The 23,220-nt window shown below is 31.1% G+C and overlaps 2 protein-coding genes across 5 annotated transcripts; one reads left to right on the top strand and one right to left on the bottom strand.

Annotated features, from left to right (window-relative positions):
- Positions 1-5,024, top strand: LOC125069682 (GATA zinc finger domain-containing protein 14-like). 4 transcript variants are annotated; one of them, XM_047679211.1, is made up of 3 exons: positions 1-129; positions 517-2,128; positions 2,297-5,024. In XM_047679211.1, the coding sequence occupies exons 1-3, from the start codon at positions 103-105 to the stop codon at positions 4,918-4,920; spliced, it is 4,263 nt and encodes a 1,420-aa protein (XP_047535167.1). In that variant the 5' UTR covers positions 1-102; the 3' UTR covers positions 4,921-5,024. The 4 variants fall into 4 exon arrangements, with proteins under 4 accessions (XP_047535167.1, XP_047535166.1, XP_047535165.1 ...); XM_047679210.1 differs by having other exon boundaries at positions 517-2,617; positions 2,771-5,024; XM_047679209.1 differs by having other exon boundaries at positions 517-3,244; positions 3,323-5,024.
- Positions 5,025-6,761: 1,737 nt separating this feature from the next.
- Positions 6,762-21,908, bottom strand: LOC125069706 (protein gooseberry-neuro). Its single transcript, XM_047679256.1, has 6 exons — positions 21,670-21,908; positions 20,863-21,035; positions 16,424-16,564; positions 14,573-14,681; positions 8,231-8,427; positions 6,762-7,615 (listed from the first exon to the last, which is right to left on the bottom strand). Exons 1-6 carry the CDS (start codon positions 21,704-21,706, stop codon positions 6,887-6,889), a joined length of 1,386 nt encoding a protein of 461 aa, XP_047535212.1. The 5' UTR covers positions 21,707-21,908; the 3' UTR covers positions 6,762-6,886.
- Between the last annotated feature and the right edge of the window lie 1,312 nt (positions 21,909-23,220).

Below are 23,220 nucleotides of genomic sequence, written 5' to 3'. Positions count from 1 at the left end.
GGTAGCTTTAATGTATATTGAAGCACAATTACGAACGAGTTCAAATGAAGAGTAGTTATTAGTTGAGTGACGAACGAACACATACGAAATTTGTTCTCTAAAATGAGGATAACAATTTTACTTCTACTTGTAAGTTATTAAAAATATATATAGAATTAAAAATGACATATATAAAAATAATACATCAGTTTTTTTAATATGCTAGATTTGTATGTTTTCATATTTATTTCGTTTTTGAGTAACGTAACAATTTTTTTTTGTTTTTAATCTTCGGCGAATAATAGTTGATAAAGCAAGTTGTTTTCAAGAAATAATAATAATTGTTTATTTAGTAAATTGGTTATTTATTAGACTTCGTGTAAATTTTTTATCTTTTCATTAGTAACTTCCTCGTTAAAAATATGATTATTCATATCCATATTAATTATACCTATTATCGTTTCTTTAAATGCTATACATAAATGTAGATATTATTTCTCTAAGATTATTATTTCATAAATATTTTTATATTTTCAGATTGGCGTCTGCCTTGTAAGCGCAAAGTACTTGCCTTACGACACAAGTGAGTACAGTGTATTAGTGAGGAGTAAAAGGTCAGATTCTGACGAATCTGTTCGGTCTATCGAACGTGATGATTCAAGTGATAATGAAGATGCCGAAGAGGATTCGAGTGAAAATACAAGTGAAAATAAACGCCAGGAAGTAGCAGAAAAACAACGTAAAAAACTATTAGAGCGAGAGGAAAAGATAAAACGTAAGGAAGAAGAAAGACAAAGAAAATTAGAAGAAAAACAGGCAAAACAGCAACGCAAAGAGGAAGAAAGGCATGAAAAAGAGGAACGTAAGCGACTAGAAAGAATTGAGAAAGAAAAACGCAAGGAAGAAGAGAAATTGGAAAAAGAAGAAAGAAAAAAACAAGAAAAACAACGTAAACAGCTAGAAAAATTACAAAAAGAGGCGTTAGAAGAGGAAACCGAAGATGATGATTTCTTAAGCACTGAAGAAGAAAATTCAGTGGAATTAAGTGATATTTGGAGAAATCACATCTATGTTAAATATGGATTGAATCTTACAAGTACAAAACTAGAGAAGCAGGCAGCTATTCATAAATATTTCCAAGAAGAACTGGGTCTTAGTGCGAATAGCACAGAAAGTGATCGAAGACAAGCAATAGTGAAGTTAATAGAAACGACACTACAAAATAATACCACTTCCCTGGATGCGTTAAAAACTCAATTATTAAGTCAAATGAATGCCATAAGCTTATACAAGTGGCAAACAAAATTAGACAAAGGTGTTGAAAAGTTAAATAATAAGTCTGAAATACTTAACAATGTGACGCTACCATGGGCTACTGTCATGCAACAAAACCTAGAAGAAAAGAGATCTTTTCTTCAAACTATTAGTCAATTCTTATCAAATCTATTTCCAAACCTGGTCGCTGGAGGACAAAATCAATCTCAATCTGGAAACAGTAGTGGTATTTCAAATATTGATGTGAATAATACAAACATAGTTGATTCTGTAACTGGCGTACCAAGTGTAAATCCTTCTGATTCAGACAGTAATATAAACATAGAAAATAGCAATGCATCATCATCTACAAACGTGGTACTTAACCCAGCAGAAAATAGTGATTCATCTGCTTCTAGCAATAATGAAATTAACACTACAAGTGTAAATGAGAATAATTCAGTGATTTCTGTAAACACTGATACTATAAACAACTCAAATATTGATACTACTATTGTTTCCTCTTCAAATGGTGGCTCTATCCATTCCAGTAGTAACGGTGTAGCAACAAACAACAACGCTAATATCGAGAATAACAATACTTCAACTTCAAATATTGATATTGTAACAACTGGAGTTAATAATGGAGCTATAAATAGTAATTCTAATATTGAGACTAACGATGCTTCATCTTCAAGCATTGACGTTGTGACAACTGGAGTTACTGATCAAGCTATAAATAGTAACACTAATATTGATTCTGGAAATGCTTCAGTCACAAATACTGTATCAGAAGCTGACGTAATCAGTGAAAGTTCTACAAACAACAACGCTAATATTGGAAATAACAATACTTCGTCTTCAAGTATTGGCGATGTAACAACTGGAGTTAATGGTGAAGCTATAAATAGTAATGCTAATATTGACTCTGAAAATGCTTCAGTCACAAACACTGCATCGAATGCTAACGGAATCACTGAAAGTTCTACAAACAACAACGCTAATATTGAGAATAACAATACTTCGTCTTCAAGTATTGGCGATGTAACAACTGGAGTTAATGGTGAAGCTAATGTTAATTCTGAAAATGCTTCAGTCACAAATACTGCATCGAATGCTGACGTAATCAGTGAAAGTTCTACAAACAACAACGCTAATATTGAGAATAACAATACTTCGTCTTCAAGTATTGGCGTTGTAACAACTGGAGTTAATGGTGAAGCTATAAATAGTAATGCTAACATTGACTCTGAAAATGTTTCAGTCACAAATACTGCATCGAATGCTAACGGAATCACTGAAAGTTCTACAAACAACAACGCTTATATTGAAAATAACAATACTTCGTCTTCAAGTATTGGCGATGTAACAACTGGAGTTAATGGTGAAGCTAATGTTAATTCTGAAAATGCTTCAGTCACAAATACTGCATCGAATGCTGACGTAATCAGTGAAAGTTCTACAAACAACAACGCTAATATTGAGAATAACAATACTTCGTCTTCAAGTATTGGCGTTGTAACAACTGGAGTTAATGGTGAAGCTATAAATAGTAATGCTAATATTGACTCTGAAAATGTTTCAGTCACAAATACTGCATCGAATTCTAACGGAATCACTGAAAGTTCTACAAACAACAACGCTAATATTGAAAATAACAATACTTCGTCTTCAAGTATTGGCGATGTAACAACTGGAGCTAATGGTGAAGCTATAAATAGTAATGCTAATATTGACTCTGAAAATGCTTCAGTCACAAACACTGCATCGAATGCTAACGGAATCACTGAAAGTTCTACAAACAACAACGCTAATATTGAGAATAACAATACTTCAACTTCAAGTATTGACGTTGTAACAACTGGAGTTAATGGTGAAGCTATAAATAGTAACGCTAATGTTAATTCTGAAAATGCTTCAGTCACAAATACTGCATCGAATGCTGACGTAATCAGTGAAAGTTCTACAAACAACAACGCTAATATTGAGAATAACAATACTTCAACTTCAAGTATTGACGTTGTAACAACTGGAGTTAATGGTGAAGCTATAAATAGTAACGCTAATGTTAATTCTGAAAATGTTTCAGTTACAAATACTGTATCGAGTGCTGACGGAATCAGTGAGAGTTCTACAAACAACAACGCTAATATTGAGAATAACAATACTGCATCTTCAAGTATTGGCGTTGTAACACCTGGAGTTAATGATGAAGCTATAAATAGTAATGCTAATATTGACTCTGAAAATGTTTTAGTCACAAACACTGCATCGAATGCTAACGGAATCACTGAAAGTTCAACAAACAGCAACGCTAATATTGAGAATAACAATATTTCAACTTCAAGTATTGACGTTGTAACAACTGGAGTTAATGGTGAAGCTATAATAGTTAATGTTGATTCTGGGAATGTTTCAGTCATAAATACTGTTTCGGATGTTGACGGGATAAGTGAAAGTTCAACAAGCAACAACGCTAATATTGAGAATAACAATACTTCATCCTCAAATATTGATTCTGTTTCTAACGTAGATAGTGTTGCTGTAATAAATGTTGAAAGTAATACCAACGCTGAAATTAATGATACTATTATTAAACCTATAAATACTTCAGTCACCAATCCTAGCGCAGTTGGTGTGGAGGGAAATGATGGAAGTATAAGCAATAATAATAACATTGAACCTGTAAATTCTCCAGTCTCGGGAACTGATTCTGTTTCTTCGGGAGACAGTAATATTATCATAAATAGCAATGCTAATGTTGAATCTGCTAATACTACAGATGAAAGCAACAACAACGATGTTGGGACTGATATTACTCCTTCATCAAATACAAGCTCTAATTCTCCGGTTGTAGATAATGACGGATCATCAAACGCTTTATCCACAAATATTCCTTCAGGAGGAAGTACAGTTGTTTTAAATAATACAGATTTTGTTGAGACTACTAATGTCTCATCATCAAACACGGACTCTGTTTCTCTTGGAACTGACGGTACTGCTACAAATGCACAACCGATATCTGGTGAAAGTAACAATGCTATAAACAACAACGTCGAAATGGGTTCTGTAAATGACCCGTCTGTTAACTCAGCTGTAACTAATGCACCAGATGAAACAGGTATTACATCATCCGTGAGCAGTGATCCAGCTACCACCTCTAACGCAGCATCTACAAATGAGACTGAAATATCAGCAATTACTGATAAAGTCATATTGGAAGAAAATAATAACCTATTAACAACAAACGTAGAATCTATTAGCAGTGTAACGGACAAAGTATCCGTACCTACAGAAGCTTCTGTAACCGTAGGTAATAATCAAGAAGTTTCCGAGACCGCAACTATAGACGAGACGAGAGATATAAATACAGAAGTAGATTCTTCTAATACATCTTCTACAGATTTGGATTATTTAAGCAATACGACGGCATCAGATACTTCAAACTCAGACCCTAGCGTTAGTACAGGTTCTCTAACACCACAAGTAACAACTGAAACTCTAATTACTGTGAATGAAGCTGTGAGTAACGTTAATACAGCTTCTGATATTGCTATCACAGAAACACCTACCGACGTGTCATCTAGTACAGTCGTTTTTGTTGAATCATCAACATCTCCACAAAACAGTGAAATTACAATACCGGCGGAACCTGGAGCAACAATTGTTGATATATCTCAACAATAAGAAAATGAATGCTTAATTTAATGTATATTTCTTTATTTTCATATATATACATATATATTATATTTAGACCTGTGACTGTAAAAATAAAATAAATTTGCATTTTGCATTTTTTTTTAATTTCTTTCTTTATCAAATATTTAAATTATCAAGCTTAGAATTATATAATTGTTTTCAAATATCCTAGTCTTAGTCTTGATGAAAGGTCATGAAGGGGTTTGTATTTTTCAAATACAAAAAATATTCTACTTTAAAATTCGAATGTATTCAATTTATCTTTTAATATGTCTAGACATAGCAAAAATGGTATTCTATTTATCCTGAGTATGTTAAACAAGTATCATGTTAAATGATTAAATTCCATGATTATTTAAGCTTATCTTAACAAAGCTATTCCTTTACTTATTTAAATAGCAAATAAAACAAAAGTTTTTTTAAGCAACAATAAGCCTTGTTAATAATACAAGTAATTAATTTCTAATACTAAATGGGTTAGCTGGATAATGTAAATAATAATCATCTTGATTGCCAATTATGAGACGCAGTCCTGGTGATGTGATGAACAAATAAATCATAAGGGCTTCTAAAGAATTGCAACTTCTTTATACTTCAATGTATACAGAATGCTTGCTGTATAATTAACTATGTCTATATCTTTTCCACATCAAACATTGAATTATGCTATTTTTGGCCTATATTTATAGGCATGATATTTCCCATCCGATGTCAAAAAAATATATATTCTTAATATCATGTATTTTAAGTATTAATATTTAAGTCAGTCAAAGTGACAAAAAAAAAACGACTTTTTTTTTAAAACTATTACCTGTAAATCAGATGATCTTTTAAAAAAATGTTGTCCAGTGTGAATACGAAGTATTAAGTTACTTGAGGATCTGAGGAACCTTCTATAAGTTCCAAGTGAATCTAATTGTTTTTAAGTAAATCGGAGAAGTTGGGTGAAAGAACACACAGTGCATGTAGATTCTGATGAAGGCGAATGGGTAATCACCTCAGCTTAATTAGAAATTGAAATACATCATATTGGGAGTCTCTCATGTCAATTAAATTGATTTTCAGTTAATTCTTAACAGCTTGCATTTGCATAATCAAGGATACAAAGGAGTAATAGTTGTACCAGTATAATGTTGGTGGGTATTAGAAGAAAATCCTTTTTTTTTACTTTGATTTGGTAAGACCTGTGATTTGCTGTCCAAACACCTAGAAAGGCAAGGCAAGGAAGATCTTCAAGATATTATTGTGAGTAGATCTATACATCATCTGCATACATGTGATAGAGAGAAATTATATTATGAGTAATCTTATTAATGAAGATGGAGATTAGTAACTGAGACAACACGCCACCCTGCGGTACTCCGGCATAGACAATAAGCTAAGACGGTGGAACTATTTTATTTTGTCCCCAAGAATCCCAATTCAGAATCATTTTAAAAGAGTTTCCTCGCCGTTAGATATTTCTTTGATATAGCTGTTAGCATTAGCATGGATAAATCCATGTTATTTTCGAATTCTTTTTTTGTCAAAAAAAAAACAAAAAACATCAGGATTTCTAGCTAAATTTAAAACTTTCAATAAACAGTTTTGTATTTTTAAGAGCTTAATATGTCTTTACGTCTCAATATCTACTGCTTAGCAGTACAGTAGTAAAAATTGAAATAAAAAAAAAAACCACCTCAATAACATTTTGAACTTATATTTACTAATGACTTGACTAATAACTTAATTTACAGTTTTGGTATTAAAATAGGTATCTTTAATTGGAATGCATACAGAGGTAATGTTTACAATTTATACATTGAAACGCATTTTTATAATACACAATACTATTTTATATAATTTAAATAAAATTAACAATATTAAATTTAAACAAAACCTACTACTAGATAAGGTACTGGTCATATACCACTGATACTCAGGCATCAAATTACGAAGGGTATTTATACCTTTGTCAAATCCAGTATTTATTTGCAGCGTTGCCTGGATGAGTATAATTGTGTTGATTGAGAGGATCGGGTGCAATATTAGAGAATGAGTAAGGATCACTCATGTATTTATAATCACTGGATAGCCCAGCAAGACTCATATTTAATGAATTATTCGAAGGGCTCCAATTAGACGAAGATGGATCCACTGCAAGCTTAGAGTAATCAGTTGGAACTTTGGGATAATCACTGGTCTGCAATTCTTTATATTCATTAGCAGTTGTCTTCGCGTAAGCATCGTCTCTCTGTTCAATGATTTCGTCAGTAACAATTTTGTCTTCCGCTTCTGTATCTTTGGGCATATAGTTGATGGTTTTATTATAAATATCATTAGGCGGGTATCGTGCGTAATCACTTCTAGCGGCATTAACGTCCAAAATCTGGCTATGTGATGGTGCACTGGCACCAGAAACGAGAGGACTGAAAGTCGCACCTGACGAGCTAGGAAAAGCAGCGTTTTGAAATGCTTGATTCAAATGTTGAGACTGCGCCATTAACTGGTTATAGTTAGCGTATTTTTGGTGGTGCCAGGGATCTGGGTGCTGGGGGTGGTGCTGGGATAGAGAAGATATTTCACCTGCCGGATAGGGACATGGTATTTGAGGCATTGGTAACGTCGAATAACTTGCAAGTGTTGGAGTCGAATTTGAACCAGTGTTCTTCCTCAATCGAGCTCGTCTATTAGAGAACCATACCTGAAATATACATACAATGTGTTGTAAATGTTGTCTCAAATTAATGTAAAATTCATGTGCTTAATAAATAATTAAAAAAAACGCAATATTATTGAAATACTGTAATATAAAAATAAAAATATTGTGCTATTTTGGATGTTAGGACTTGGGGAAAAAATAAATTTATTTTATTTTTTTATAATTATCTCAGCAAACATATAGCTACTCTGTCGTTAATATTATCATTAAAATTAATTAACTAGCGTTAGCTGTATGTCGGGAGTCAGTTCCTTCCCAAAACTTTACGACATAGTTATAATTTTCCGAACAACGAGAATATATGAAATACCTGTATAGGTTTGTTGTACGAGCGTGTGTGTCTCTGTATATGTGCGAAATTGCATGTTATGTTGTAGTTAGTCCGTAGTGCGAAATTGTAATAAAATAGAATATACAACTGTTTTTAATTAATATAATTTAAAATTAAACAACGCCGAAGTACTGTCATAATTGAATCATAGTCATTAAGTTATTCTTTTATTTTGAGCTTGATTTGATAGTTATATAGGTTTTTAGTTTTGTATTTAATATTGAGTTTATTGCCAAGTCGTCATTATATGTAAAGCGTCATTTAACCTGTATTCTAGCTTCAGTGAGACCGGTCTGCAGAGCGAGCTCTTCTCTTGTGTATACGTCTGGGTACTGGGTTCTATGGAAGGCTCTTTCTAATGCATCCAATTGTTCTCCTGTAAATGTCGTACGAGAACGTCGCTGCTTTCGTTTCAATGTTAAACCTGGTTCGGATTCTATGTCTGAAGAATCTGATCCTCGACCTGCAGAAAAATAAAATGGTTTATTATTATTTTTTTATATACACAGATGTATTTATTTATTTCTTCACAGACTTTTGCTTTTGCTCTTTGAGTTTCTTTAAATTTATTAATTATAATTTTAGCCTGAAATCCTGGAATTGTGGAAGTCAGTGAGTGATAATGAAAAAGCGTTACCGAGTTACATTACTAGCATTCCGTGACACTCAAGCGCTGACTAAAGCTACTAAAGTTGAACCTAAGTAAGTATAAGTACTGGGTAGTATAAAAAAATTCTCGAACATTTTGATGTCTCTGCTTTTTATAGTAATTTTCAAGCTTTAATTTGGAGCAGTTTTGGTGAATATCTAATAATATTTAAATATATATATATATATACATGCATAATAGACGTACAAGTTTTCTTAATTTAAATCCGTTATGCTTTTACGTAAATAGAAGCTTAAAGGATTTACGTAAAACTTTGGGATTAAATGTATATAATAATGTAGTCTATATTCAAACTAGGTTTTGCTGCGGAGTGGCCTCACCCACGTGCTTTTAATAAATTGGAAAAGCTTAATTCATATTTCTTTTTTCATTTATTACGGCACGTGTACATAACGTATAAATTGAATAATCAATGTATACGTGCTAATTGATAAACAATATGTAAACACAGTACAGTGGACAGAAAAAGGCAATCTTAATCTTAATCTCAATCTTGTTCAGCATTAAAGGAAATCATCCCAAGGAACCTGCATGTCGGTGATATTCTGCCAGATTTGTATTATAGTGGAATAAGCTCGAAACCTATTCTTTTAGATTGTATTTTTCATTGCAATCAACTTATGAGAATATATTTAGAATTATAATTTAAATTACTTTAAATGATACGTTTGATCCTATTCCAATCCAACTTTGCCTTTTCAAACAAAAATAAACCTCACCTTAAACGGTAACTGAAGGTAATTCTACTTATTAATCTATGACTCACTCATTCAGAATGCTTACCGCCAATTTTCATTTAACCAATAGAAATACTTCCTGTACAATTTTAACACATAAAGACTAATATAGACATATTTATTGATTATATTTACAATTTCATTGTGCGTCAATAACGTGAAAACTACTGAACGTATTGGTATACTGAAATGCAAATTATAACAACAACTACTAAGTAAAACTTTACTACATCTTTTTTTTTGTGTTGCCTAACAGAAAAATCGACTAAAGATAAATCGACAGATGTCTGCCGACGATTTTGCTTGTAATACAAAGTTTAACATGCAAATTTGACATGACATGATCTTCATGGATTATCTGAGCGAAAGATTCTATAAATATAAATGTAAGGATTACAGGAGTCAGGGCAATATTAGGAAATTACATCACATAAATGATTTGACAATGGGTTGTCGTAATTTGTCTTCATCTGTTTTTTCTATCATATCACGTTATTTATTAGCAGTTTTTTTTAAACCCATATCATATTTAATTCGCCTAAATCAAAAACCGTCAAGGCAGCAATCTCGGGCCGTCTCATTTATAAATCGGTAGCGGTATCCTACGGAAACAGATTAAAAAATGGCCTTAACAATACGCGGCTTTGGACGTAAAACCGAATTTAAAAAATGCGGCTTATATTAATAGCCTTTTGAAAGAAGTCAAAATTGAATGAAATGAAAAAATAGGGGCTCAGTGTGGACGAATAAGAACACCCAGCGCGGCGGTCTCTTTGTCGGCTTCTTTGCCGTTCGGGTGACATTTTGGCACTATTCAATATTTTGGTGTCGCGATCTGGATTTATGACACGTAAAACGACAACGCGGGTTTAATGCGCTTGCGCTCATTTAGCCGTCATTCTTGTGAGCTTATGAGAATAGTTATGTATTAGAAAACTTAGACTATGTCAGCGCTGAATTTCTTCTGAAACACGATGTTTCAGAAGAAATTCAGCGCTGTAAAAAAGACATTTTATTTAATTAAGATATTTTAAGATTCAACCAACACAAGTAAGGCTTCGTGCAATGACGCCTAGGTCCACTCATCAGTTCTGAATCGGGCTATACTTACATTATAGCTGAAATATTAATACCTTCTACTGCTGTGTTCCGGCTTTAAAGGTGAGTTAGCCTTTTACAGACACAAGGGATGTTTTATGTAAGGAATATATTTTTATTTTAGTCCCACCCCTGATTTCCGTAAATAAATAAAAAATACATACTAATAATATTCCATATTCCCATTTAACTTTATATAACTACAATTTAGTGTAACTATGCATCATTCATTTTCATACTGAGCTCAAGTACTTAGTAGTTGAGAGATTAATGTTCACTCTCATATCACAGTACTTTAAATAAAATACAACATTTAAAATCTGACCACAAAGGTTGCGACACAAAATAAAACACAATGTATTGTAATAAAATGATTTACATTGCTTAAATTCCATTGCGGTGTCGAGACAATATTATTTAGCCATTTTTTGTTCCGACTCTGATCATAACGTATGGGGCTAAATGACCTAGTCACTTATATGTATAGTGAAAGACGCGTTAAAACTTATTTAATCTTTAACACGTGGTAATAAAGTTCAATGGGAATATCTATATGGGATTAAGTTGGAAGAAAGGGAAGGTGTTATACAATTATTGAATGTGTGAGAGGGATGATGTTTGGCGTTTGCCGAAATGTGACCTCATGAAGCCGGCGGGTCTCAAAAGTAATAATTTGAGAGTTGAAAGAGCTGCGACGGCGGTTTAACACCTCCATAATCTGGGTTCATTAAAACGGCCGGGACGCCTTTGTTTCAGCGGTTTGTTCTGAAGTTAACAGATGGCCGCGTAGCAGGATTAGCACGTCTGTGGGCGTGTTTTATTTGCCATTTCTTATGCTCTTGACGAGTTATATTAATTACGATATATGGTTTCGGAGTAAGGATTTTTGCTTTTTCATTTTACTAAGACGAGTCTTAAAGGTAAATTAAACACACATTCTGCAAGGAATATATATATTAATATGAATGTGTTTTACGTAAACTATGACTATGAAGTTAGTAGACACACTTTATAAAGCTACATAATGTATGATAATAAATTGGAAATGTACTATTTTTTGAGAAAAAATTTACTAAGTTTGTATGTGGAACTGAGTAAACTATAAATTGAAAAGCCTGTGTAGTTTTTTATGTACTTTACAGTACATATAACTTGAAATTAAATTTGCAAATGTGTCTTAAGAAGGATTTACTTAAATTATCGTTTATTATGCTCATTTCTATGCTTACACGCCCCTTTAGTAGCACAACTGTAAAATCGAAATCAATCAAAAGGAATCGGAATGGATTATCGTGTATTATCATTTTTTGATACAATTTCAAATTTCATTTGTTTTTTTATTTTTCACTATGAGAAGTATCACTAAGAACTCAATTATAGTTTTATTTCAAGCACATGAGGGTAAAACCCCTTAACATCAATAATGTACGCTAGAATTTCGGAGAGGATACTTCTGAAATAGTTCGTGTGAGGGCTATTGTATGAGACAAACCATGAATGCATTAACAATCTAGTATAACAAATGACCGCATATTTAGAATACACGTACCTCTAGAGATCTCGCTGGAGGTAAACCTCTAAAATGCAGCGTGGAAATAGAAGGGAGATATTTCGATAAGTTTTTGTTGTATTCGTCTTGGAGTTACAAATAGACTATTGTATTTCTTGTAACATTTTATTGATATATTTTGTTTTATGTGTGAGTTCGTAAGCAAATTTCTGTTAAGGAGTACTTCATTTAATTTAATTTTTTAACGTTACAAGTTATGCTATTTTAAATAAGAAACTATTTATATTTAAATAAAAGTGTATTTGAAACATGAGTAAAGAAAACTTTTCAAACTTAGCATACATTAATCTGAATGCTTTTTTGCAACATTACTCGAAGAAAACAGAGCATGTTGTTTGCTAAAATGTTTTTACATGATAGGATAAAATAAAAACTTATACTAAATTAATTTTAGTAAAATATATCTCAAAAAATTCGTAACTCCAGAATCAGAATAAAAACAAAATGTAACTAAGTATTTATGAAAGTCATATTCAAATAATTTATAAATATAATAAATCGCAATAATTAATTGCTAAAAAATTATTATTCCAATCGTATCAAACTTTTAAGCTTCTAAAATAAGCTTATCTAATGTTCAAGAGATTAACGATGTATGTTTAGTTATATACATAAATCGGGCTATATTTATATTAAAACTGAAAAATCTTCAGCACAGTTTCCGTATCTTCTTGTAATCTTTAGAACAACCAATTTCAATTGAAAATATACTTCAATAGCTCATTTCTTAAGGAAATTTAAGTTAAGCTATCACTATCTAGCTATCAGCATGAGAAGAAAGTTTAGCGTGCCTGAAACGCGGAACGAATAGTATATAATAAAAGGTAGGTAATAAAAGGTGTTTCGGTGACGAGTGAGTGAGCCAGTACAGCTACAGGCACAAGGGACATAACCTATACGTAACACTCGGCGTTGGTGGGACATTGATTATCGAGGAATGATTAATATTTCTTACAGTATCAAAGTCTATGAGCAGTAGTACTACATTGAGTGGCCCATTTGCCAGTCCGGCAATTTGTATGGCATTGAAAAATAAAAGAACATATTTTCAACTGTTTAGTGATAAACGCACCATCTATCGATCGATGGAATTGGCTTTCGTAAGTATCGATCGAACCGATTATTAAGCTTGTAGTAAATTTTACCACGTTTGGTTGGTTGGAATGGATGACTAAAATATCAGCAATTACTTTTTTTAATTGCCAAATATTGTTGTAGCATTTAAACATATCGAGCGTGTAATCCAAATATAACACCTTACATTATGTATTCAAGAAAGTTTTTCACCGTGACATCAGTGTATTATAATGACTGATGCTATTACACAAATGCTAGATTTTATCACGTATGCTTTTTGTTTTGTTTTGTATGTGAAAGTGGACGACTTATGATGATTACATCTACAATTTGTTTCGGAGTTTTAAATTTAAATTGCGTGCAATAACAATGGACCAATTTAAATTGTTCTATTTTTGTAAACCTTTTCAACAGTTGATATGGTACTGTAAATAGTTCGCGTAGTAATGATATAACTTCAGATTTACTAAGAGCTCTGGTTTGTTGATGAAAACGAAAATAAAACATTTCGATACCATCCTATTTTAAGAAAAATATAAAATATACTAATTTACATTATAAAGCGTATGTTCAATGGAAACTATAGAAACAAAGTTACAATCGTTCCGAATTCAAAGGATATGTTTAAAAACGAAATAAATTAGAGTGAAGAATGTACGATCGGAAATCCCAACAGGTACATACAACGGCAAAATTCAAAGCTCTATTAACCGAGTGCAAAATAATGCAACAATGACACTACAACCAAAACATGTTACGTATATTGTCAATGTTTTCAGCACTATCGAGTCGCGCTGCAGGCGAGCGCGGTAGCTTTGTCGGTACCCTTCTACCTATAGTTCACCAAACACACCGCCCTACGGCTTGCCATCTTCAATATATCAACCGGCGACAATGACGGTGTAAGATTTGTGTGCGGAAATTGATTTTTTTTTTGATTCGTGAGAAAGCTTTGACAGGTTGTATTCCGTTTGCGAAATAGCCGCCCGAAATGGAGACTCATTGTGCAATACTTTGTATGGTTTTGTTTTCTAACTTGTAAAAAACCTTCGTTATTGTAGCGTTAATTAATTGCGCAAAAAAGTATTTAATTTATGAAAAGTTGAAATGAATACTTACAATAGCAATTTATAGGACATTTATTATAATATAAAAAATAATGCGCTTAGTAACATGAAAAATTTAATAAATAATTAATTAGATAATATTAGACTCTTCCTTAAGATAATATGTCTCTGTTTAATGAATTGTGTACTTACTTAAATTTTGGTTCTTAAAATTGCTACTTTAATGGTATATAAAGAAATAATTTCCAACCAGACTTTATTTAAGTTGAACGCAAAGCATTATTTAATGATCGATTTGTTTTATTTTAGAAATTTTCAAATTGTTGCATAACAGTATCATTATTGAATTGATCAATTAATTTGGATTATACTAATAATTAATCTCTAACCTCCAAGTATGCCATCGATACTGTAATCCTTCTTCCCATCGGAGTCCCTGGCGCCACCGCGAAGTAACCGCGAGATTGAGGATATACTGGGCGGGTCCGACACGCCTTCCTGTAATTTAGTGTTTATTTTGTATAAACGTTATATATAAATTTAAATAAAGATAGGAGCTTTTAAAAACGAATTAACTTTTTCAGAGATATAAATAATAAATACACAGGAATAGATATATTAAATAAACAATGATGATTTAGTTTTTTTTTTATTATCTGTTCTGTTGTCTGTGGTGCACAATATTTGGGGACAAGATATCTACATTCTACACAGTATATGTGTTGATTTAAAAATAACGTAATATTTAAAAATAATTTCTCTTTCGTTTTTCGTTATCGGTTTGGTTAATTGACAGACGGAAAAGTTAATAACATGCTTAATGTATATATATATTAACTTATTTATTTTTTACATATTTTGTTTGTCTGTTTGGTTGAAAGTTGCCATTAGTTATAGAAACATTGGTTACAATCATATCTTAGAATTATACATTTTGTTTTAAGAAGTTTTGCTTAAAATAAAGAGATCATGGAATTCAGTTCGTATGAGTTTGATAAAGTATAGTGTAAGCGTAGTGCTTCATCGGCTACTAAGTTCTTCGTCGGTTCAATTCCACAGTATCAGTTTTACTTTAAAACTTTGTTAAGTGGATGTTTAGGTAAATATTAAAACTTTCAGTCATTATTAATTTGACAAGAAGCCAAAGCATTAATTATTTAGTCCTTAAACCACGTTTATACGCTTCAAACAAACCTGTATAATATAATCTTGCTTAGTCTCAGTTGATTGAGAAATTTATTTTAATTTTGTTGGTAAAATAATCTCGCCGATTCGAGACCGCCTGCCGTGACTGATCGTAAAAAACTACAAACCTTTAATTTTTAACATTGTTCATTTGCAATCTAATTAACAGTTGATTTTAAAACTTATTTATCAGTTGAGTAATTCTATCGAAACGTACTTTCTTTTAATTTGATATACCGTTCAATGACAAGTGTGCTCTCAAAGTTAAACAGTAGCCAGAAATGGCGCTCAGAATATTTTGACAGAATATTTGAATAGTATGCGAAATGTTAAAACTTAGGAATATATTAATCACGTTCTTCCATTTGCTGTATGATACATTTTCTTTACTAAATTTCTATAGACGATTACAACTTACAATAGACATTATGCCTAATGTCGAAATGCAAGCAAAACTAATTTAATATGTTCTGTTTATATGTATTCCACTTGGTGGTAGGATTTTATGCAAGCCGGTATGAGGAGGTACCACCCACTGATCACACATTCTACCGCCAAACAGAACTACTTCGTATTATTGTGTTCTGGCTTGAAGGATGATTTATCTAAATTTAACTACAGACACAAAAGGCATAACATCTTAGTTCCCAAGATTGGCAGCGCATTGGCGATGTAAGGTTTATAGTCATTTGCATCAAGGTGGTGATCACTTACCATCAGATGGATAATTATATAAAATATCCATAATGTAAATAAAATTAAGCAAAACAATGGACATAAAATAATGTGAGGAAGCTTGTTTTTGTAGGAAAGAATAACTTTTAAATTCCACAACTGTGAACCCATAGTCTGACAGCGTTCTAGTTCAATTGCTATACTAACTGATGTGTATTTTTGTCCAGCAAATAAAAAAATATAATTGTAAATAACATAACATTCTGAATGCTTTTATTAAATACGATAAGTAAATCTTAGTATATTTCTTTGTGTATACGTAGATGAACGAGCATTATATATTTATGGCTAATGGCTATTCTTCATAGTTAAAATGTTACCTTTATAAGTTTTTCTCGTATTTCCCAAGAGAATATACCCGGATTTTGCCTTTTAAGCTCTTCTATTCTCGTTTCAACTTCAGGAGTAGCAACTCTTGGCTTCGATCCTCCAATCACGCCTGGTCTGATGGATCCCGTTTCCTGCGCGAAGATTGTTTGTTATTTTTTAATGTTTAGTTAATTGCAAGACAATTTCATTTATTTAAAAAAAAAAAAAACTATTAAAAAAGGTAACTTAAGTTAACCTATGATATATATAATTACAACAAGACGTAAGTACCTAAATATGATTTTTTAATAGTGTATTTTTAATTTTGTATTTAAATACAGACTTGAGACTTCAAAACGATCAGTCATGACAAACTTTTTCTATATATTAAATTACTTATAGTGATGTGTTGTGCGTAAAATATAAAACGTCTTATAAAAGAAGTTTTAAGGTTTTTGATATTTCGAATCTTGTCATTTCGAGTGTTATTTATAAGCTCGTTGATCTCGATCATAACTTGTTATTCTTGGATATGAGTTGTGTCTAGTTTTATTGTTTGATTTAGATGTATGATACAAGTTTATTTATATAAGCTTGATAGGATATACATAGTTCGATAAGTGGATGGTACAGTAGTATAGGAGATTGACTTTTAACAATCAAATTTGAATTTAATTTAAACTTTAAAGTTATGTTAAGTTTTTAAAATACCTAAAATATATAAAGATTTAATAAATAACATAAAGAGATGGTACGAATAACTTGAATTAACAACATTATGTATAATATCAGAATTTAAGTATCGGTCAATAAAGTAAAATATTATATATATATTAGAGTACCCACTCAGACTATCTTGTATATGTGTTAATTTTCGCGTATTTATTTCCTTTAAATGTTCTTATAAAAAGTCTTCGTTAAAAGAGTTTGTACTGAATTTGGTTTGATTAACAAATAACTTTAATAATATAAGAAATATTCACACAATATCAAATTAATAAAACAGTACTTTTATTTCAATTCCTTTGCGTATAAAAAAAGAAACAAATTATATTTTATGTATATATTTGGTTAGGTTTGACTAATTTTTTGAAAATATTTAGACGTATGTATGATATTTATAAAGTATGAGTTAAAATTCTAGAATCATTTAATGTAGACGTCATGTTGTTTGCAGGTAGTGTTTTGGAAGTTAAAGTCTTAGTTTTAAGTTAGTCTAACCTCGAGAAAAGGAATGTGCAGTTTTGTGAATGGTAATTTTATAAACATATCATATTTTATATAAATAAAGCCAAGTCTCGCGAAAATCTAATATTATATCGATATTAAATATGATTTATCTATTGGTAAAATTCTTATAAGAATATATTTCCTTAAGGACTCTGGAAAATATCAAAATGCTATATACATTTTGATAGATATTTAAGGACATCATTATTTGATGTCACGTGATCAATAATTTTCACAAGAAAAGCGATAGGAATAGCATATAGTCGTTCAAAATCAATCACAATTAAATTCGAAATGCATTCGATTCGACTCACAGGCCCTTAATTTTGTACTGTAGGTGGACTTATTTTGAGGATTTTATGGAAATATGTGACATGTTTTTTATTATTGATATTTATTTTTCTCTAGTTTTATTATCTTCCATAATTGCTTTCTATATATGATAAAGTAGTTCTGACTAGTATCGGCCATGGATGCCATTCCCAACTACTCAGGAGATATATTCTCATAATCCGATGAAACGGTAAACTGATACTACCGGAACTCAGACGCACGACCAAGTCCTTACTTACTTTCCAAGACAGAATGTTGACAATTTTCAAAATCCAGGATGCTACTGAGAAATTGCTTGACAGAAAAACTCAATTATTTTTTGGATTAATCCAGAACTTTGGACTTCGATCTTATAACGGGCCATTCTAAATTGGTTATATAATACCGACCTATCGAGTTTATTGTTTAAAATTAAGCTTGTTACTTGATGAAATATTCATGCGAGAATTACACAATATTTCATATAAAACGCACACAATATATTCATGGTAAGCATCAATAGTTAATTATATAAAGCTAGGTAGTATAATGTAGTAAAACTTTGTTATTGGTCGAAACCTATACTATGAGGTCACAGATTCACCCGTGGTGCGTGAAATGGGACTTCCTGAGCGAAACAATCACTATTATTGTGACGACTGGCCGGGAGTGAAAATGAACCTTCAGGCTTGGATGCACAGGAATCAATAGCGATTGTTTGCCGGCGCAACAGGACTGGGTATATTATAGGTATTGAGAATTCTATGTAAGTTACCTAGTATTGCTTCTACTCGAAAATTGATTTAAGTTTTAGGTCAATGCCTTATAGTTAAGAGAAAAGATTTTTGTTGATTATTTAGCCAATAAAGTTAACATAAAACATAATAATTAACCTTAAATTAATTATTATAATTTTATCAGTAAGTCGATGTTTAGCCAAGATGGTACAGTGGCTAGAGAAATTGAATTTAAGCCGAAGGTTGCGGGTTCAAACCCGACAACAGTACGGTGCTATGTGCTTAATTTTTGATAATAATCATTAATCTCATGCTCGGCGGCGAAACAAAACTTCGTTAGGTAACCTGCATGTATCAGAGTCAGATGAACTTCTGCAATATGTGCATTGAAGCAGCTTGATGGAATGAGTTTTTGCCCAGCAGTAGGACATTTATAGGCTGTCATTTTACATTAAAAACAAAACCATTTTCGATTTTTTTTTGCGTTGTAGAATAAAAAAAACAATATAAAAGTGCAATGCAAAAAAATTAAATAAAATGTAAAGTGACAGATTAAACAGATTAGAATTTTCTTCCTATTTTAGTCAAATTATTTGCATTGTGTTTTATGCCATTCATTTTTTTTACGCTTAAATTAAAATCGTTAGTATGTTTCCGTTAATTACCTTCATCCGTGCCAAATGTATATTTTCTTGCAAGGCGTAGTAAATGTGTAATCCTAATCCGTTTGAAATTAAAGATTAAGGTACAGTGCTTCTGCAACTGTAGCTGTATGCTATAATTCTTATATCTATTCTTAGAGATACCAAAAAATAAAATTTACGATCAGTTTATGAACAGCTTTTGAATATCCTACTACAGGGCAAGGTCTCCTGTTACAAACATGTAAGAGGTTTGAAGCTTTTTTCTTTCTGAGCTCTAGTGCAGGTTGAATTTAATTTAATTCATTTAGTTTTTTATATTTAAATTCAATTTATATTTCTTAGTATACATTGGGTTTCCTGTAGGTGCGAAAGTGAAGTGAAATATAATAAAAATTAGGTACAAGAAAACAAAAAAGTAATTCTTGTCAAGATTTATCTTCGAGATCCAGCAATCTTGAGTCTTAGTTCTTTACATTCGATTTATTACAACTGTTTTAAGATAGAAGCTATGAAAATGTTTTATACAAGTTTATATTTATGAACAAGCTTTATGAGACTAATAACAGTTATTTGCCTTTATAAACATTGTTAGTTTATTTTACAATTTTCATATTTCGAATTGTAGACACAGCAAACAGATTTCAAATTAATTACTTCCAAGAAGTCTTTCAACCTTAGAGGTTTTATGTTATGACTCTTTGTTAATGTAAAATATACGATTTCATTTGTTAGTAATATTTCTGTTTGAATTAATGAGTATAAATTCATTAGTTTCTAATTATTATAAATGCGAAACTATGTTTGTCAGTTTGTTTTTTCATGAAAAATCGACTTGAAATTAGACAACAGGAAAAGCAAAAAGGCTACTTTTTAACGCATATATGCAAAAGAGCGAAAATACGTTTAAATGTGGTTTATATAAAATAAATATTGCATTTATTTGAACAAGTATATGCAACTAAAGTCACTTATTACGGTTATACAGAATAACAATCGTGAAATACCACGGGGTACGCCCAACGATGTAGGCTCGACATTAATTATTTTGAAACATGATATCATATTTGTAACATTTTCTTGCGATTGACTAATTGATTGGAAGTAAACAAGTTAAGGACAAAGGAGGAATTAAATCAGTAATCTTTATTAACGTTAAAATGACATATCGTTAATAACTAGCTTTGTGTAGGTATGTCTTTATGTTTGGTTGAATAATAATATTGAATAGCATTAAATTAATTTTGATCTGGTTTTTAGTATAGAATTAATTAATTATTCATCGTTGTGTATCCATACGGTATCCGCAGGAAATTATATCAATATTATTTAATCAATTGCGTTATTATATTAATTTGTTAGGTGAATCTTAATCTTATAATCTTCAAATTATGTGTAAATGTTTTAAAATGATTAAATTAATTTTCAATTTACAGTTTAGATTTGTGTTGAAAATTGGTATTGTAATCATTTTATTATATTATGATGATAAATAAATCATTTGATATATAGACCTAGTGGAGTTCGTACCTGGTATCTATTGAGAATTTTTGAGACGCAGCCGTGCGAGACTCGGAGCTGACGCGAGATGACGCAAGGTCGTACACCCGCCGCCGCCATCTCCACGATCTTCAGCCTGATGTGGTTTGGTAATGGACGACCATTGATGAATAAACCGCCCAGTTGATTTACTCGACCTTGTCCTAGAAAGAAAGATGTAAAGCAAATATATGTGATAAATTTTGTTCCAACAGCATTTTTTTCTGGTAGGTACTGAACCAAAGAAATTGCCAAGGATGAAGGAGGATGTTGAAACTAAACTGCTGTGAGAAAATATGAAATAAATTTTGCCATGGTTAACATGACTCAATTTTTTTTTTTTATGGATACCAAAACAATAAAACACTTTTTTTATAGTGTGGCATCGATAATAATTAGTGAAAAAATGTATGTGTGTATACGTTTCCTGTGTGAGTATATGTATATTAATATAAAATGTAGATGAAATGGCAAAAAAGAGGATGGACCGTATCATGTTGCTACAAAACTGAAAATAAGTATTCAAAACCTTCGACGAATGCAATCTTATTTTTACAATTTAATTATTTAAAAATTACTATTAATTGTACATTAGTTAGTTAAAATTCATAATAAAAAAATATTAGACCGGATTTGTAACATTGGAATCAAAAATCTCTAAATCACTTTTGTGTCATGTGATATAAATAGATCGATACAATGTATTAACGTCAATGCAACTTATTTAAAATATAAAATTATATACTTATAGCTATACTAAAGTAAATAGTATCAAAGTAATTACTTATATACCCTTACCTACCCACACATCCATACCATTTTGGTGGCGTTCCATAATGGTATGAGTTAATGTAGTAATTTCATCAATTAAGACGAAAACACGAACAATAAAATCCACTTATTTGAATAACATTACCACACCTCTACGAAAAATCTCAACTTCAATCATTTAAATTTATCACCTTATAAACGTCACAAACTATGATAAATATGTTTACATTTAATCAAGAGAAGAATCGGACAAAATTTAAATTCATTAACACCCTCCGTATTTACATAATTAAAACGACATTTTAAATTGATTACGCAGCCGTAAATATTGCAATTTGAATAATGTAGAGACACGTTCGTTTGTAAAGGTCAGTTTTATCCGACTATAGACAAGATGTCTATCAGACGGCGGTGTCTTTTTATTAGGAAAAAGATCGATAGATCGCGTTATCTTTTTTTCTGCGCGTGAGTGCAGTTGAGGAGGTTGTATAGAACTGAGAGTACCACTGTGTTCGTACAGATAGAGCGGAGCGTGGTGGTGTGCGTGTTACAAGAGGCTCTGGCGTGAGGTCGAATTGCCTCTGTGTGGGTGAGTGCACATGGAACACACCCACCTGTGCAAGTGTGAGACGGGTAGAAGAACCAAACAGTTTTAGGATATTGAACATAATAATTTAGTTTATATATAAACAACAATAAGCTTTTATATAGTTAACTTAAAACATAAATACAACAGTTTTGTGGATATTGATATAAAACTTTGTCCTTAAAAATAGTTTTTTTTTGTTTTTAAACAAATAAATCATGTATAATTGTATTGATTTACATCATAAACTTTATTACTAAGGATAATACCTAATATACCTAATATCATAAACTTTATTACTAAAGTTAATACCTAATATCTCTCAAATAGTATACCATTCTTTTGTTTTACGAAGATAATAGTTTTTCTGATATATGTATGTTCTTGGAAATAAAATAATACGTAAATTGATGGATTGCAACTAAATTGTTTTAAACTATATATAATCCTTTAAATTTCAGAAAAACAGAATATTTTCGTAAAACTCGAATTGTAATAAAATAAGTCAGTTTTTCTAGAATAAATTTAATTGAATATAATATCTAATAAAAATACACAAATTATAAATTTTTGTCACCCGAGCGGTTTACCAAAACAGACTCTAGCGCAATGGAGGGGGATTAGTTCTGCCCATTCATTGTGAAATGCACAGATGGAAATATAGTCGTCTCTTTTTAACTCGCTTAGTACTCGTATTATCATATTAATCCCCGAATATAATAACATTAATTTGAGACAAGAGGTATAAACAGAGGTTAAATAAACGTTTATGTATTTTTTTGTTTGGGTTCGATCTTTTTTTGATAAGGAAATATTGTAATTGTTGTCAATTTATTTTTTCCTTGTTTTTTTTTTTTTGTTTAGATAGATATATTTATTTTTCACTTAATTTATTTTGAATTTATGATAAAGATTTAATAAAAATGTAAAATTAATTGATCATTAACAATACATATATTTAAATAAAACTTATATAAACTTTGTAATCAGTT

The sequence above is a fragment of the Vanessa atalanta genome, chromosome 16 (genome assembly GCF_905147765.1).
Source record: "Vanessa atalanta chromosome 16, ilVanAtal1.2, whole genome shotgun sequence".
Taxonomy (NCBI): domain Eukaryota; kingdom Metazoa; phylum Arthropoda; class Insecta; order Lepidoptera; family Nymphalidae; genus Vanessa; species Vanessa atalanta.
The sequence above is the reverse complement of the archived record's forward strand: the minus strand, read 5'-3'. Positions and strand labels throughout refer to the sequence as shown.